At 32.7% G+C, this 16,786-nt stretch overlaps 3 protein-coding genes across 3 annotated transcripts; 1 reads left to right on the forward strand and 2 right to left on the reverse strand.

Moving 5' to 3' along the window:
- Nucleotides 1-3,268: 3,268 nt before the first annotated feature.
- Nucleotides 3,269-6,167, reverse strand: LOC123673449 (protein BCAP-like). The gene is made up of 4 exons (XM_045607932.1): nucleotides 5,712-6,167; nucleotides 5,332-5,496; nucleotides 4,181-4,437; nucleotides 3,269-3,569 (listed from the first exon to the last, which is right to left on the reverse strand). Exons 1-4 carry the CDS (start codon nucleotides 5,904-5,906, stop codon nucleotides 3,269-3,271), a joined length of 918 nt encoding a protein of 305 aa, XP_045463888.1. The 5' UTR covers nucleotides 5,907-6,167.
- A 2,152-nt stretch (nucleotides 6,168-8,319) lies between these two features.
- LOC123673807 (structural maintenance of chromosomes protein 2-like) lies at nucleotides 8,320-14,096 on the reverse strand. Its single transcript, XM_045608494.1, has 4 exons — nucleotides 12,291-14,096; nucleotides 11,915-12,079; nucleotides 11,504-11,760; nucleotides 8,320-9,794 (listed from the first exon to the last, which is right to left on the reverse strand). Exons 1-4 carry the CDS (start codon nucleotides 12,486-12,488, stop codon nucleotides 9,542-9,544), a joined length of 873 nt encoding a protein of 290 aa, XP_045464450.1. The 5' UTR covers nucleotides 12,489-14,096; the 3' UTR covers nucleotides 8,320-9,541.
- An 82-nt stretch (nucleotides 14,097-14,178) lies between these two features.
- On the forward strand, nucleotides 14,179-16,142 carry LOC123673806 (queuine tRNA-ribosyltransferase accessory subunit 2). The gene is made up of 6 exons (XM_045608493.1): nucleotides 14,179-14,429; nucleotides 14,481-14,622; nucleotides 14,672-15,150; nucleotides 15,213-15,412; nucleotides 15,503-15,628; nucleotides 15,894-16,142. The coding sequence occupies exons 1-6, from the start codon at nucleotides 14,310-14,312 to the stop codon at nucleotides 16,057-16,059; spliced, it is 1,233 nt and encodes a 410-aa protein (XP_045464449.1). The 5' UTR covers nucleotides 14,179-14,309; the 3' UTR covers nucleotides 16,060-16,142.
- Nucleotides 16,143-16,786: the final 644 nt, after the last annotated feature.

The following is a 16,786-nucleotide window of genomic DNA, read 5'->3' on the forward strand; positions in this document are numbered from 1 at the left end:
ATTTATGATTCAAATTATTGTCCATCGCTGGCTACTACTCTCTCCCATCTTTCGGGCAGCGTACGAATCCCGCGTTAAAAAACTAGTCATCTTTTGAAACGATCCACGAATCGATCCAATTTTATACTTCTTCATAAGACCGGAAGTGCTGGTCAGCCAGGCCGTGAGCCATTAATTGAAAGAAGTGATAGTCAGAGGAAGCAACGTCTGGAAAATACGTCGGGTGGGGTAGGACTTCTCATTTCAACGTTCCAAGTATTACTCGACCACTTTCGCAACGTGGGATCCAGCATTGTCATGTTGTAAAATCACTTAATCTTATCTCGCGTTGTATTACGGCCGTTTGTCTTTCATACTCCGCTCAAATGCATTCATTGCGTTCGATAACGATCGCCTGTGATTGTTTCAGTCGGTTTTAACAACCCATAATACACCACGCTGGCTGGTCCCACCAAATACTGAATATGACCTTGGAACCGTGAATATTAGGTTAGGCTGTCGACGTGGAAGTATGGCCGGAATATCCCCATGATTTTAGGCGCTTGGGATTATCGTAATGATCCCATTTTTCATCTCAGACACAATCCGATACAGAAAACCCTTCGGTCTTTGCCTTGCAAGCAGCTGTTCACAAGCAAACAAACGTCGTTCAACATTTCAACTCGTACAGCATATAATTTCTTTGTTTCTGAATCATTTCCATGACTTTCAGGCGTTCAAAAATGGCTTTTTCGGTCACTCCCAATGATCCTGCCAATTCTTGTTGCGTTGGACACGAGTCTAGATCGAGTTATGCCCCCAATTCTGCATTTTCGAAAACCTTCTCACTTCCAACGCCAGGCTGATCGTCAAAATCACCGTTCTGAGTCGTTGAAACCACTCTCGGCAAGTTCTTTCACTAATAGCGGCCTCACCATAGATATATGAGAGCATTCAATGAGCCTCAGCCGCAGATTTCTTCATTTTGAAGCAGAAAATTAAAACCTCCCCCAAATGACGAGAATTTAGCTCGTAAGTTGACATGTTTAATAGAGAATAACTTTATGATACAGACACAAATCGACTAATATTTCGATGGCGTTATGTTTACAAATACTCAAGCTTTTTGTATGGCATCTACGATCTATATTTCGACTACCACTTACCGCTACAGCCATCAATTGCAAAATGGCGGAAGCATAGTTGTACATAAATCTTGATAATCGTATTTCGCTACAACAATTCAGTATTGAGATGGATACATCTGATAATGACTTGCCTTCAGAATTATTTGCAGCTGTGAATGAATCTAGTTTTGATTTGCTTCCAGTTAAGTCAAAACCAAAATATGTGAAACAATATTCTCATTTAATTGATTAGTGTTCTACTCAAAGAGTTAAACCGATAAAAGGGGAAGTATTTTCAGCTTATTCTTCTGAAATGGCTAAAATTTGGAAACCAAACACGTTATGGTCCCGATGTTTCATGATAAAAAGTGTTTGTAAAGTAAAACAAGACTTTGATATTGGAAAATTTCATAAATTAATCAATTTCGACATTCATCCGAAAAAGGGCAAAATTTTAATAAAGAAGAAATAACAAAATTGATGAGTCACACACCTGGTGAAATTCACTTGATGATCAAGTTGGAAACGATTTTTGGATTGGCTGGTCCCTGGCCGACGAAATAATAGACGAAAATTACCATCGACGATATACAAGATAAAGGACACCTGATCATGATCAATATCAAGGACTCCAAAAATAATTCATCTAATTCTTTCGTTATTAGTCAAGAAACAAACAGTGGATATTTTCGGAATATTTACAAAAATTATACAAACTTTCCGCACTTGTTAGGAAAATAACTACTTTGATGTTTCTTTTTTTTTTTCAAAAACAACGGTAGGTTTATAAACTACATTGAACCTTCTATTAAATAAGCCTATTGGCTTATTCAATAGAACGTTCACTGCAGTTTATGAATAATGTCAATTTTCAACTTTCAAGTTAATAGATTCTGCTCATTTGAATGGATTTTCCATGAATGAACAAGGTACCAAAAAAATACCGAGAGTGCGGTAGTTCACACTTTCTGAGACAGCCTACCTACCTTCCATATTCTCAGAATCAACGTTAACATAAAAAATCTAATTTGAATTCATGACTGCTACTCCTCTTATTAAATGAAATGATCTTCCGTATGTTTTGCTTGCGGTTGGATGTTTGTCTTGCTACTTTTACCACAGGGTTTTCCTAGAAGGAAGTTTTTTAAATAAACAAATTTCCCTAATAATTATGGCAATTATCGGAACAATGGTATATAACTGATTTAAATATTTCTTGAATGTTTTGACTCAATCGTGAATTGCAAAAATTATTTCATATCAAAGACAACAATTTCCAATTTTGCGGAGAATTTGTAGAATCCGAAATTGATCTTAGCTTTCAGGAAAATGATAATTCAAAAAGAAATTCTGTTAATTGATTGAGCCAGAAAGGTTTTAGGAAAGTTAGGTGCGCTCAAACAGCTGCTTTTCCATTTGTCAATTTTTATTATAAAAAACTAGACTAGGAGGTTTTGGTCGTATAGAGGCCACTTTTTCATTTTGCAAGGTGCTTTTCATGATTTCTCTTGTGACCACATTGGAAGTAAACTATATACAGAGTGTCCTGGAACTACCGGACACTTTCTCAGTTGAAAACAAAATACTTATATAAAGACGAGTCAGGAATGTATATTTTTTTTCCTACCAAGCTAACACACGGCTACTTGATTTCATCAGATGAACATCCTTTATGCGATTACTGTCGATAAACTCGTTCAACGGTAGAACACATTTTATCTCGCTGTCCACATTAGGATGAACTCCGTCGTCGAATGGGACTCAAAAAAATATAAAGGACAACCTCAGCTCAGCAACACAAATTGAAGCAACAATGAAATTTCTGAAAGATTGCCAATTGTACAATCATATTTGATCAATGTAACTATAGTACTACAACATTTCCTTTTCTATAAATATTTTGTAAACATTATTACATCTAAAACCTGGAGTAATAGACCACTGTACCATGTGTCAAGGCCTAGTTGTCGAGACGAGTTAATTATTTAAAAAAAAAAAGAATGAAGAGAAAATAGGAAGTATTATTTTAATAAAAATTAAATGGCAGTGATTCTACTTCTACTCTGAATTATTATAATCAATTAATAGTATATTACAATTGTTCTGCTACATAGTAGCTTCTTCAGATATTTTACATTTTTTGAATAACATATTCAAAAGATTCAACATAATTTTGGCGATGAACTAAAAAAGTTTCTTGCCAAACCAGCGCCACAATGCGCGACTCCTGTCAATAGCCTTTCTTCTTCTAGTGGCTGATCAAAGCTGGCCCTACTGTAAAGTGATGATAGGCTTGTTTGTAGATCCTCGTTAGATTCTTCCAAGAGGAAATTCTTCTCTTTCAAACAACATAATTCCAAATATGCTCGTTGGATTTCTTCGTCATTTGTTATTTTTAAGATTTCTATTTCTGTCTGCATTTGTTCGATCATTTGTGTTTTCTGTTCATTTTCTTTAGAAACTCTGAAACATTACATCGAATTATACTAAATTATTCTTTATCGTGCTCGAAACATAATAACATTCTTATAATTCTGATGGTTGATGAGATTATTTCTGGTATTGTTTCGAGTAAAAATTTCATAAAAACATTAAATGTTTTATGAAATTTTTACTCGAAACAAAACAATGCAACCTTGCCTTTGCTCTGCTCCTTTCTGTCATGTCTTTTTTCGTCTTACTAATATTTTGACCATATGTGAAATAAACATATAGTTGAATATTAAATAAATGAAAATAACATATTTCTATTTATTCTTATTTATAAAGAAAACATTCGAAAAAACATTCTTCAATAGATGAGTTATAGGAGTTTCTATATGGGAATATTTTTCAGCAATGAAATGAATTAGAACCTTCTCTAGAAAAACTGTCACAAACAAGACCACATAATTATTTTGAGTCAACTGTTATGAAAAAAATCAACGGATTTTTGAACAATGTTGAAGTAGCGCGCTAGATGCAGTATAGGCCAGTATCTCAAGAACCCGCATAAACAATCGATATAAAGATAAAGATAAGAAATCAACATTTCTTAAATGTTTTCAATAAAGCATGATAATAATGTTGCTTACCTTTCAAGCTGTTCCTCATTTTTTCGGGCGTTAGTACATGTATGGAACAACATAATGTTGAGTTCTTCCACTTCTTTTAATATTTTTTCTCGATCTTCTTTCATCTTTTCGATGATCCTTTTCTGCATGCTAAGTTCCTTTTGATGTTCGGCATTCCTTTGTTTATAGTAGAATATCCTGCTATCAGCTTCTTTCAATGACGTTTGCTGTTCACACTTGAGTTTCTCAATTATTTCCTTGGTTTTAATATGTTCTTGCTGTAACGAAAATATGTTTATGAATTAATAATAGTAAACGTGCCGTTATGATACGGACGATACTGTATTGAGACTTGCTTCGCTTTTATAGTCTTTATTATATTTTAATATGTGCATGTTATAATGGTTTACATCATTTGTTGTTTCATATTTTAGTAGTTCCTATACATGATTTACCTACAATAATAATATATTTTTGGCTGGACGCTTTAGATATTCAGATGTTTTGTTTTTTTATGTTTTAAATTAATACTAATATATGAAGTATTTACATGAAAAAGTAGATAGTATTGAGGCTGGTTAATGCACCATTCCTTAGAACTAAGGACTAATAACTACGAACTAAGAACTAAACCCAAGAATTCAGTAGCGTTTATGAACCCGTTTGTTAGTTCTTAGTGAAGGAAAGCGCACGTGCTCGAACTACTTTCTATTTGTTTTACACATTGATGTTTGACATTGATATTGATTCATAGTAACTTTCTAGTTATAGTAATTAGTGTTAATTCTTAGTCCTTAGGTAAAATACATAAACGCCTTCATTGATTGGTTAGCGTTCAATTCTTATTTCTTAGTTTTTTAGTCCTTAGTTCTTAGGAATGGTGCATAAACCAACCATTATATTACTTAATTCATACTATGTTTGAGTGTATAAATTTTGTATAATTTTCATTTTCGATATTAGTCTTTAATTTATGGAGGTTATGGTTACGCGAACAACATGAAAAAAAAAAGATTATTCTTTGTAGTCGGGTTGCAAAGCGACTGAGAATTTTTGAAGTAAATAATAATGATATGATTTTTACTTTGAAGCTACAGGGTATGAACATATAGTCACAGAGGCGTTAGCCTGAACGTGGTTGTCAAATAAACAGAAAATTAAAAAATACTCACCAGCACACGTTCTTCGTGTTTCTTTTCCAAATCTTCGATCTGGTATTCCAACGAAGAAATTTTTGAATTCAAACTTATATTTATCATTCTGGCTTTCTCATATTCCTCCTTATTATCAATAGAAGTTTGTTTGAGCACATTGATTTGTTGTTCAAGAGCATCGACCTGAAATCGAAAGGAAAATAATCTATGAAGGTGGCAATATTCAACTGTAAAATAATTTGATCATCTCATAGAATGGGGCTGTTTTTCATTAGTCAGAGGAATTAAGTAACAAATAAAAATGAATGTTTCTGTTTCAAAGATATGCTTTTCAATATTGATTATTATTACCAACTTGAATTATTGTAATTGTAATGACTAAAAAAATCATGACTTACTTGTTCCAAAATTGTCTTAAAGGAGGTGACAATTTCGACAAATTCTACACATTTCGACATCAAGTTAGTAATTCTTGTAGGGATGAAATAACGTGCTGCTCTAGCCGAACCATAAATCATTTTTGGCACAAAAAACTTCACGATACTTACTGAGCTGCGTACCAGCCCAGAAGATACCCATAGAGCTGTTTCCATCTTGAAACTTCTAACATCTAACACTGTCTTCTTCTAGCTAAGGAATGAACAAGGAACTGTCGGTTATTTCTAGCAAATTATTTCAGACAAAATTTATGGAAAGAGGGGAGGGGTGCTAATATTTTGTAATCCTTATAATAGAAGTCATACCCAAAATTTCCAACCGTCACCGTCAGGGATTAGTTGCTTGAGAAATGTCATAAAGTTAACCGACTTTCAGCTCTTTCTCATGAACACAAAATAATGACAGAAATATGGATACATCACTGGTTCCAAAAATTAAATTTTTTTGGGACAAAAATCGTGATGGTGGCTAAGGAAACAGCTGAAAATGAGGCCCTAATATTTTCATTCCATTTTACTTATAATACTTCTCCCTTGATAAAACGGACAAATCATATACATATAGATTATGTTCAATATTAGCAACTGTTTCAGGTGCCTCCATTTGAGAGGCGGCAATTCGGCCCAGTTTGCTGGTCGCCTTTTCATATTTCACCTTTGAACATAAGGTTTTTCCGCTACGCTGCGTTTGTCAACATTTCCTGCAATAAAAACCTCCAAAGCGCCTTTACTAAGCTGCCTGTATAATAAATAACACATATCATCCCAATCAATATAAACAGAATTCTCTATTATGTTCATTGAAAGTGGGATAAAATCAATATGTATTTCACAAAGACGAAAAACATCACTACTTTCGATTTCGAATTAATTGTAAACCGATGTTTACATATTCAACATATGGAAAATTTTGTTTTCGAAAACTAGTCGCTGTTAAATGCCAAATGTTTTCAGTGGAACTCATGTTTGTAATCCCAATTACTTTTCGAAGCAATACTGAAACTTTACATGCTCTACCGCCCTTCGTATCTTGTGGTATGATGGGTTATCATTCTTCTATTGTACGCAGTGTCATGTGTAGGTTGGAATTTTATGTTTACAATATACTATATGCATTTCGATATTTTTGACTTTTTTTGTTTTATTTGATTCGAAAATCTTAGAAAAATTTGTAATTTATATTATTATTTAATTTTAATTGTATTGGCTAATTTTACCATTTTAATTATAGTTCAAACTCTTGGAACATAACTGATCCAATGCCATTCTCAGATATCTTGTTTTTTTATTATAGACAGGGGTCAACAAAAAAAAAAAAAAGTGATCTTTCATTCAGAACAACCTGTGTAATGAATCGTGGACAGACGAGAAAATTTACGAATACTTAGATGTTGCCTCATTTTTTTAGAATATAGCTTTTCTTTAGAAATGGCGGTATCTTAATTTCGAGAGAAATTACACTTTGAAAGGTATCAGTATACTGACAAAAATTTGTTCATTGAAAAAAAAAATGTTAGGGAATTTTTGAATCGACTGATGGCAAATCAGAAAAGCAGAAGAATCCTTGCCACGGGCGACAAATTTAGGTGTCGACAAATTACAGCTTGACGCGTGCAAATACAATAGGTACTTAGTAGGTTTAGGGTACTCAACTAGGATTATAAACACTTAGCACTTAAAGCATTTTAATATGAATATAAGGTGAAAAGCCTGTCATAAAACCTTCCCGCAATAGCCTAACGCCTTAGTACGGTATTCCAAGAATTTCTGAACTCCAACCAATTGGGGTTATTCCGAACGCATTCCTTTATGACCCTTATGTTATAACGGGTGTTTTTTTCAAGGTATATAACTTTAAATTGGCATTACTGTTCAAGATGGCGACCGATTTAACAGCTGTCAAGTGATTTATTCTCAGTTCATTCATCAAGAATAGACTCAGGCCTGAACAACGCTTGCAAATAGTGCAATTTTATTTCGAAAATAATGGTTCTGTGCGGAATACGTATCGCGCACTATGTCCATTTTATTTTGTTTAGCGATGAAGCGCACTTCTGGTTGAAGCTAATCCTCAAGTGTATGTCGAAACACCGTTACATCCAGAAAAACTGACTGTTTGGTGCGCTTTATGGGCTGGTGGAATCATTGGTCCGTACTTCTTCAAAAACGATGATGGCCAGAACGTTACAGTCAATGGTGATCGGTATAGAGTCATGATAACTAACTTTTTCGTTCCTGAATTAAAAAACCAAGATGTCCAGGAGCTGTGGTTCCAACAAGACGGCACAACATGTCACACAGCTCGTGCCACAATCGATTTATTGAAAGACACGTTTGGTGACCGCCTAATTTCACGTTTTGGACCTGTGAATTGGCCTCCAAGATCTTGTGATTTAACACCGCTAGACTACTTTCTGTGGGGCTATGTTAAGTCATTGGTCTATGCAGATAAGCCACAAACCCTAGACCATTTGGAAGACAACATTCGCCGTGTTATTGCCGATATACGGCCACAAATGTTGGAAAAAGTCATCGATAATTGGACGTCCAGATTGGACTACATCCGAGCCAGCCGTGGCGGTCATATGCCAGAAATCATATTTAAAATGTATGGAAATTATATTTGTAAATTTTTATTGGATAATGCAAAATCTGTTTTGGCGTTTGGCTTGATCTGACTATGAAACATTGAGAATTAGATTGGACGGAGATAATCGAAGCTTTGTTGATCAAGAATAATTTGCTTCTCTTGAAGTCGCTAGGTTCAAATAATGTTTCAACTTCTATAAAAAAAATTTTATTTTTCGTGAATTCTACATTATTTCGAACAATCAATCTAAATTACCTATACGATATCTTACAAGTTAATCCCTAAATGTGTAGGATACAAACCAAAATAACAATAACAATAAACAAAACTTTATTCTCAGAATCGTTGTTATTAACAAAGAAATGAGAAAGCGTCAAACAAAACATAGAGAAAGAACTTATTAGAATTACAATCTGTAAATTTAAAAAGAACAATTTAAGAATTCTGAAATAGAATAAGGTTCGATTTTTATAATTAACTCAGTAAGTTTTCGTTTGAATTGTTTGAAATTTATCATATTTAGGATAGATTTAGGGAGTTCATTATAAATTTTTTAACATTTGTGTATTTTTCTCTGTTAATGTACAATGTATAAGGTAGAATGGATCTTCTTGCGTGTCCTGTTTGTATTATAAAAAAGTATTACGGATTTTGTCTGAACTTGCCTCTATAGGACTCCCGATAGGACTTCAGAGTTCAGACACAGCATAGTCCTCAAAGCGGATTTTTGGAGTATCAGAACAACTCCCCCAAATGACAATCGCATATCTCATGAGAGATTCGTCTAGTGTGTACTTCACAATGATACAAATTTTCAGCGAAAAACATTTTCAATATAATTTTTACAATAAAATAAGACAAGTATATGTACCTACATTATAAAATATGGCAAAACAAATTTACAAATAAATACATCAATATCCTGATACAAATAAAAAATCTACCAATGGCTTATTTTCTCCTATTCTGGAGAATATTCGTAATCCACTGATTTTGGAGTAAATAGAAACTCTCCGGAATCTTACCAGTGTAGTTTCAGAGTTAATGGAATAGCGACTAGATCATTAAAACGTGTTGACGAACCTTTGAGTAATGTTTTATATTCATAGACGACTATTGAAAAATTCGTAGCTCCAAAACTATTGGAGCTACAACTTTGATGTGAAAACAATCATAGCAACAAGCGTACTAACAGGATTTCTCAGAAAGGCTGCCCATAAACTAGGTCTCTGTACTCAGCCAATGCTTCTAGGCGGGTGACCCTACTGGAAAGTGATGATAGGCTTGTTTGTAGATCCTCGTTTGATTCTTCCAAGAGGAAATTCTTCTCTTTCAAACTACATAATTCTAAATATGCTTGTTGGATTTCTTGCTCATTTTGTATTTTCAATTTATCTAGCTCTGTCCCTATATTTTCGATCATTTGTGTTTTCTCCTCACATTCTTTAGAAACCCTAGAACATCAATATAATATTATTTTTCTTTGCCTATTTATTTCAATTTCATGTGATGGTTATAATAATAATAAAATATATTTGCATCAGAAATATCTACAATATAAATTCAATATAATAATCACAATAATGAATCAAACACAATATTCTGACATAAACAAATAAAGTGGGAGAACACAAAGCCTCTGCTGTCCGTGTTATATCCCATCCATTCATCCATGTGTCACATGATAATCTTAACACTTAATTATAAAAAAGTTGAAATAAAATACATATACACTAAAGCACACATAAACATATACATATTTATATACTGACATACCCTATTAAAGAAATAGAAATATAAACAGCTAGATAGGAACAATAATGAGCAGGCAGACATACAATCATCCTGGCTTTCTTTTTTTTTTAGTTAAAGAAGTTATGTATAAGCTGTCTCCGGTTACTCAGTAAATATGACTTAACCTTATTCCTATAATACGTTTCAGAATTGGAGATGTTGAAAAGGTAACTGTCTGAAATTATATTTATGAATCTTGGTCCTAGAAACGCAAGACATTTGGTACCCACTGTTTTATTCGCCGAAGGGGTTTTTACCTTATTTGAATATTTCGCCCTTATTGGGTAATCATGTGAAAGAAAGTCAGTATGTTTCCTATTCTTGTGTAAAAAACACACCGCCTTGAGAAAGAAAATCTGTCGAATATCTACTATCCTAGCTTCTTTGTATAGGCTATCCGATGGGTAAGTTCTATCTTTTCTTAATAAAATTTTCAAAAAATATTTTTGAAGTGTGTTCAATTTTTCCAGGTACACATTCGTGATGCCACCCCATCCGATAATTCCATATGCTATACGGGAGTCAACAAGAGCAAAATAAAGCATTTTTAGATGGTGTAGAGGCAAGATTTTAGCGAGATATCTGAAGCGGCCCAAAAAAGTTCTGATCGTGTTAACAGTGTTGTTGACATGATCATTCCAACGAAGATGGCAATCAATAATTTATTATCCCCAGATATTTGACATTTTCGGTACGTTTTAATGTGATCATTTTATTATGATTAATTATCTGTAAAGTGTTATACTGCGGTAGTTTATTTTTGTAGCTTGTTATAGGTAGAAACACTGTTTTGTCAAAATTAACGGTAAGCAATTTATGATTACACCAGTCAATGATATCATACCTATTATTATTATTATTATTATTAGCTATATTTAATTTTCAGTCACAAAAACATTTCCAAAATGACCAGAAGGTTACAGTATACCTACATAAGAAGACAAAAAAAATGCCGTGTCCACCGGAAAAAAAAATCATCATCAAGTTTCAATAGGAAAAGCATTCATGAAGAGAATATTTGCAGAAGAAAATATCTCCTTTCCTTTCAAGAATGCTTTGTTCTGACTTTCTTCAGAAATACAATAACAACTACCAGAAATAACCGAAAACAAAAGAAAAAATTAAATGCAACTGCATTCAATGTTAATGTATATCACACAAAAAAAGAGACTGTGCAGAAAAAAATATAGAAAAAAAGAGACTGTGCAGGAAAAAGAAGAAGACAAAAACTAAAAATACACAGAAATCTAGAACCTAACAATCATATATCTAATTATTCACGTACTGCCACTAATTTAAGAAATCAAAATTCTTAAATTTTCGTCAGACGTTAATAAAACATAATAATAATGAATCGAATGTTGCTTACTTTTCAAGCTGTTCCTCATATTTTCGGGCTTTAGTAGATGTAGAAAATAATTCATTGTTGAGTTCTTGCACTTCTTTTAATAGTTTATCACGGTCTTCCTTAATTTTTTCGATGATCATTTTCTGCATGCAAAGTTCCTTTGTATGCTGGGCATTCTTTTGTTCACAGGAGAATATCCTGCTATCAGCTTCTTTCAATAACGTTTGCTGTTCATATTCAAGTTTCTCAACTATTTCCTTGGTTTTAATCTGTTCCTGCTGTAAAGGCAATACGTTTATGAATTAATAAGGATAGTAAATGTACCGATATGATACTATATTATATAACTCAATTCATACTATGAGTGTCTTCATCAAAGTTATATTGATATTTTCACAATTCATCTTTATTTATCTATTTATTAATACTCACTAGGATTCTTTCGTCGTTCTTTTCTTCCAACTCTTTGAGCTGGTGTTCCAATGCTGAAATTTTGGAACACAAATCATTATTGATTAGTTTCGCTTTCGCATATTCCTCCTCATTATCAATGGACGACTCTTTGAGTACCTTTAATTGATGGTCAAGAGCTTCAACCTGAAATCGAAAGGAGAATTATCATTGAAGGTGGCTATATTTTTCTGTAAAACAATTCAATCATCTCATAGAAGGGTCTGTTTTTCATTAGTCAGAGGAATTAAATAACAAATAAAAATTAATGTTTCTGTTTCAAGGATATGCTTTTCAATATTGATTATTACCAACTTAAATTATTGGAGGTTGAATAACTAAAAAAATCATGACTTACTTGCTCCAAAATTGTCATAAAAGATGTGACAATTTCGACAATTTCTACACACTTGGACGTTAAGTTAACGATTCTTCTAGGTATAAAATAACGAGCTACTCTGGCCGAACCATATATCATTTTAGGCACAAAAAACTTCACGATACTCATTGCTGAGCTTCGTATCAGCCCAGAAGATACCCATAGAGCTGTTTCCATCTTGAAACTCTTTCTAACACTATCTTCTTCAAGCTACAGAATGAACTGTCGGTTATTTCTGCAAAATCATTTCAGACAAAATTTATGGAAAGGGGGGTGCAAGTATTTTGTAAATATTATAATAGAAGTCATACCCAAAACTGCTAACCGTCATAACCGACACCGTCTGGGATTATCTGCCTGAGAACTGTCATAAAGTTAACTGACTTTCAGGTATTTCTCGTAAACACGAAATAATTCCAGGAATACAAAAAAAAAACACTGGTTCTTTAAAAGTGAAATTGTACAAAAAACTTGACGATACTTGCTGAGCTTCGTACCAATCCAGGAGGATACCCATAGAGCAGTTTCCATCTTGAAACTTTATTCAACATTGTCTTCTTCAAACTTCAGAATGAATTCGCAACTGTCCTTTATATCTGCCTAACGATTTTAGACAAAATTCATTGAAGTGGGGTGTGAATAATTTTTAATCCTTATAATAAAAGTCGATTCTTTAGGTGAAACTGTTTTGGGAACAATTTTGTAAGATATTTTCAACTGAAACTAAGAATAGAATTTCATTATTATTAACATTGGAAACATCGTAGGAACTAGGAAGTATCTCATGTCACTACACTGAAATAATAATTAATCTCTTTCATCCTCACAAAGTGATTTGATTAGAATAATAAGCAGTTACTCTTTAAATGTGAGTCGAGATAAAATAAATTGGGAACATTTATTTATTTTTTTAATTATGGGAAATTAAGAGAATAGGTATAGGTAGGTACAATAAATAAAGCTGATGAATAAGTGCACAATTAATTTCATTTTATTTCGAGAAATCAATTCATACTTTTTCAAATTCTTACGAAAATACAATTTGAGAAGAGGATTGACGTGATGAATTTCATTTATTTTTATTTATGATGAATAGGAATACATGCAGGATAATCCCAGAAAAAGTATCCACTCAAATAGTATGCCATACCATGCAAAAAAAGAATAATCCCATAACCTCAAATTACATGTGATCAAAAAAAAAAACAATATAGGTAATCAAATTAAAAATTAAATATCAATTATTCGAAAGTCAACAACAAGTACATAGGAGAATCAAGTGACGGCGCCACCATTTTCCATAATTTTTTTCATCCATTATATTTTCTTATATAGATACGGTCCTGCCCTTAAATCTTTAATATGATCAACATCTCTGAGATCTTCGTAATCAATAACTTTTTCGCGCCTGTTCAAATTCCTTTTCACAAATTTTGCATGAAACTCACATCTATTTAATTCAGTCTTCTGAATTCAAATTTGAAGTCAAAATATTAAAATATAATTACCTTCAATCAACCTGCCTGATCCCATTTCATTAGAGATTCACGGCTTGACTTGATATTCAAGCTACTTGACTGGACTTGAAATCAAGTCAAGTAGTAGCTTTTCATTGTCAAGTCAAGTTTTCAAGTATTTATTTATCAATTACTTGAAATATTAAATATAGTACATTCTATTAAAGCTACTAGATTTTTAGCAGTTGTATTTTGTAGTGCCTGTTCTCAGGAGTGTAGTGATGAATCCGTGTTTCATCTACTGTCATCTGTTACATATATTTTATAAAACATTTGTTAAAATAAAAAACCTTTATAAATAAAAAAGAGTAAAACAACTCTAAAGAGTATTCTGTGGTTAGTGTTATATAACCTAACATATTTCACGTTATTTTGTTTTCAATTCAATCAAGTCCTCTTTTCAATGTTTTGTCACTTTGTCAAGTTGAGTAATTGATTCATCCCATATTTCACTTCCATTAAGTTACATACGGAATTTTTTATGATGAAATTTTTCGTAGAAAGTCTCACGAAAGGTGTACCAAGAATTGGATATATAGCAGAACTAAAAGGGAAACCTAATGTAACAATTCCAACTCCTATGGTCATATTACATACTCAAGTAAGATATATTTTCGTTTGATACCCTTTCCTGACTGAAAATACCTTATAGGGAGGACAAGTACCACATATAACTCACGAAGTGCTTAAATTGGTTAACAATAACCCACACATCTTACAAATTCCTCTAGTTAGTGTTTATAATTTCAAAGAAGCTATTGATTATTTTGATGGGGCTATCAATGAATTTATAGGTTTGTGTTTACATTCTTCATAATAATCTACTAACTTATGTTCCTTCAGGAAGCGAAGAGAGTATATGTTGTATAACATTGCAAGATCCCAGTAATCTCACCCAACAAGGTCATCACGCTAAAGGAAAAGTTCCAATTTGGACTAAAAATGGAAAAGTGTACTTTGACAGTAAAACTTATATGGATACAATTTCATCATGTATGCCTGATATGTACCATTTATTATCTGATGGAGATACAAACCTAAGTAGCCCCCAGAAGCGCTTAACCAAAGCCGTTGATAATACAATATCTTTTCATAAGGAATGTTTAGAAATACATAGGAATTGTGAAGAGTTGAAACATTCACTAATTATTGCACCTATTGCTGGGGGATATAGTATTCCACATAGAAAAAGATGTTTAGACAGTTTATTAAAGGATGATGAAGACATTGGAGGATATTTGATTGATGGCTTACATAACAATGGTCCTGAAGTTGAATTTTTAACTTTTATGGATATTCAGCCTGTGATGGAGTTCTTAATTGTAGGTTTTTCTTAATATTGAAACTTTACTGGATTTTAATAATTTTTCATCCTTTTTTTTAGCGTAACTTACCCCCACAAAAAATACGAGCAGTTCAGGGTTGCTGGAATCCTTTGGTTGTTATAAAATTAGTGAAATCAGGTGTGGATATGTTTGATACTTCCTATTGTAGAATGTTAACAGAAAGATCAGCAGCTATGACATTCCCAATAGATGATACAGAAGAGAGTTTATCCTATGAGATTAATCTTCGTCAGTTAAGGTATTAGTTTTTTTGAGCTTGTACCAATTTAGTGAGATGGTACTCGCTTTGAATTACAAATAACCTTGAAGTAACTGTATTTATTTACAGGTACATTGATGATTTTCAACCAATTTTGCACGGATGCCAGTGTACAGCTTGTTTGAAATATTCACGAGGATACATTCATCATCTGCTATCTGTGCAGGAATTATTAGGACCAGTTTTAATAATGATGTAAGAATTTTATTTCTTATCAGTTTTTTCATTGTGCTAGGCAGGGTGTATTCCTATTTTTTGTTTACCCCTGATGAACAGTTGTTTTATAGTGTTTTCTTGCAAGGCCACAGAAGAGTTCAGATTTAATATCATGTGTTTTTGGTGAATTGCAATTGTTTGAAACTCGTAGTAGAGTCACATTGTTGTCTTTAGCCAAGTAATTCATATTAAAGTATTTAGTCTGTTTAAAATCACGAATGTCTGAATCTTATTTCAATTTCAGACACAATATACATCATTACCTAAGATTTTTTGAAAAACTGCGAGAATGTATTGCCAACGATACGTTGGATCAATTGGAATTGAGTATGGAGGCCCATTTCAGAAGATATCAACAGGAAATGTTACTGCCTCAGAAAGAACCAGTTGTCAGTGATTCAGTATTTTGAAGTTTTATCTACTTATCAAAAATGGAATTCTCTGGTTTCTGTACATATATGTTTTTTGAAAGAACATTTTTCATGAAAATGAACACTTGTAGTTTTAATATCCAGTATGCAACTTTATTTACACATCAGTCGACTGACCTATAGTTTAAATCCTACTTGAAATGTTTATCGAATTGATTACTAACAGGTGACTCAAAGAATATGTATTATTTGAGTTATACAGGGTGCTACTTATATAAAAAGTAACAACTTCGATATTTCAAATTGAACACCCTTTATATTATTGCTTTTTTTGGTTTGGTGTAGCTTCTTAATTATGTTTTGTAGGTACCTATTGAAAAAACATTGCTATGCAGAGCTCAAACTGTTGAAGTCCCTTAATTTTTTTGGATTGGTGTTTTAGTTCAAATATGTACTCAATTATAAATATATACCTTTACATTTTATAAAAAAAAGTGATTTCCATAAGTGTCATCTATGTAACTGACTGAAGGGACTCAAGGTTTATGACCACTTGAAGCTCAATGGAGACAGTAATTGTAATTAATTCATCCACCAATTCTTAGGTAAAGTTCTTAGTTCTTGGTTTTTAGGAAAATTTTTGTTGGGACACCCTGTATAGGTTTTTTATGCACATCAATCAAAATATTTTAGAGAGAATGTTTCAGAATCTCTCAACAGATGTGTGTCGAACACATATTTGTGGATAGGTTGCAATAAAATTGAA

This window comes from Harmonia axyridis, chromosome 2 (genome assembly GCF_914767665.1).
Source record: "Harmonia axyridis chromosome 2, icHarAxyr1.1, whole genome shotgun sequence".
Classification (NCBI taxonomy): domain Eukaryota; kingdom Metazoa; phylum Arthropoda; class Insecta; order Coleoptera; family Coccinellidae; genus Harmonia; species Harmonia axyridis.

Excerpts from the sequence above, each read along its gene's own strand:
- LOC123673449 (XM_045607932.1), bottom strand. The coding sequence starts at position 5,906 with ATGGAAACAGCTCTATGGGTATCTTCTGGGCTGGTACGCAGCTCAGTA. Across the intron at positions 4,438-5,331 it reads AACACGAAGAACGTGTGCTG|CAAGAACATATTAAAACCAA; the intron begins GTGAGTATTTTT and ends TTTTCGTTACAG. Across the intron at positions 3,570-4,180 it reads AATGAGGAACAGCTTGAAAG|AGTTTCTAAAGAAAATGAAC; the intron begins GTAAGCAACATT and ends GTAATGTTTCAG.
- LOC123673807 (XM_045608494.1), bottom strand. The coding sequence starts at position 12,488 with ATGGAAACAGCTCTATGGGTATCTTCTGGGCTGATACGAAGCTCAGCA. Across the intron at positions 12,080-12,290 it reads TTATGACAATTTTGGAGCAA|GTTGAAGCTCTTGACCATCA; the intron begins GTAAGTCATGAT and ends TTTCGATTTCAG. Across the intron at positions 11,761-11,914 it reads AGAACGACGAAAGAATCCTA|CAGGAACAGATTAAAACCAA; the intron begins GTGAGTATTAAT and ends TTGCCTTTACAG.
- LOC123673806 (XM_045608493.1), top strand. The coding sequence starts at position 14,310 with ATGATGAAATTTTTCGTAGAAAGTCTCACGAAAGGTGTACCAAGAATT. Across the intron at positions 15,151-15,212 it reads CTGTGATGGAGTTCTTAATT|CGTAACTTACCCCCACAAAA; the intron begins GTAGGTTTTTCT and ends CCTTTTTTTTAG. Across the intron at positions 15,413-15,502 it reads ATTAATCTTCGTCAGTTAAG|GTACATTGATGATTTTCAAC; the intron begins GTATTAGTTTTT and ends ATTTATTTACAG.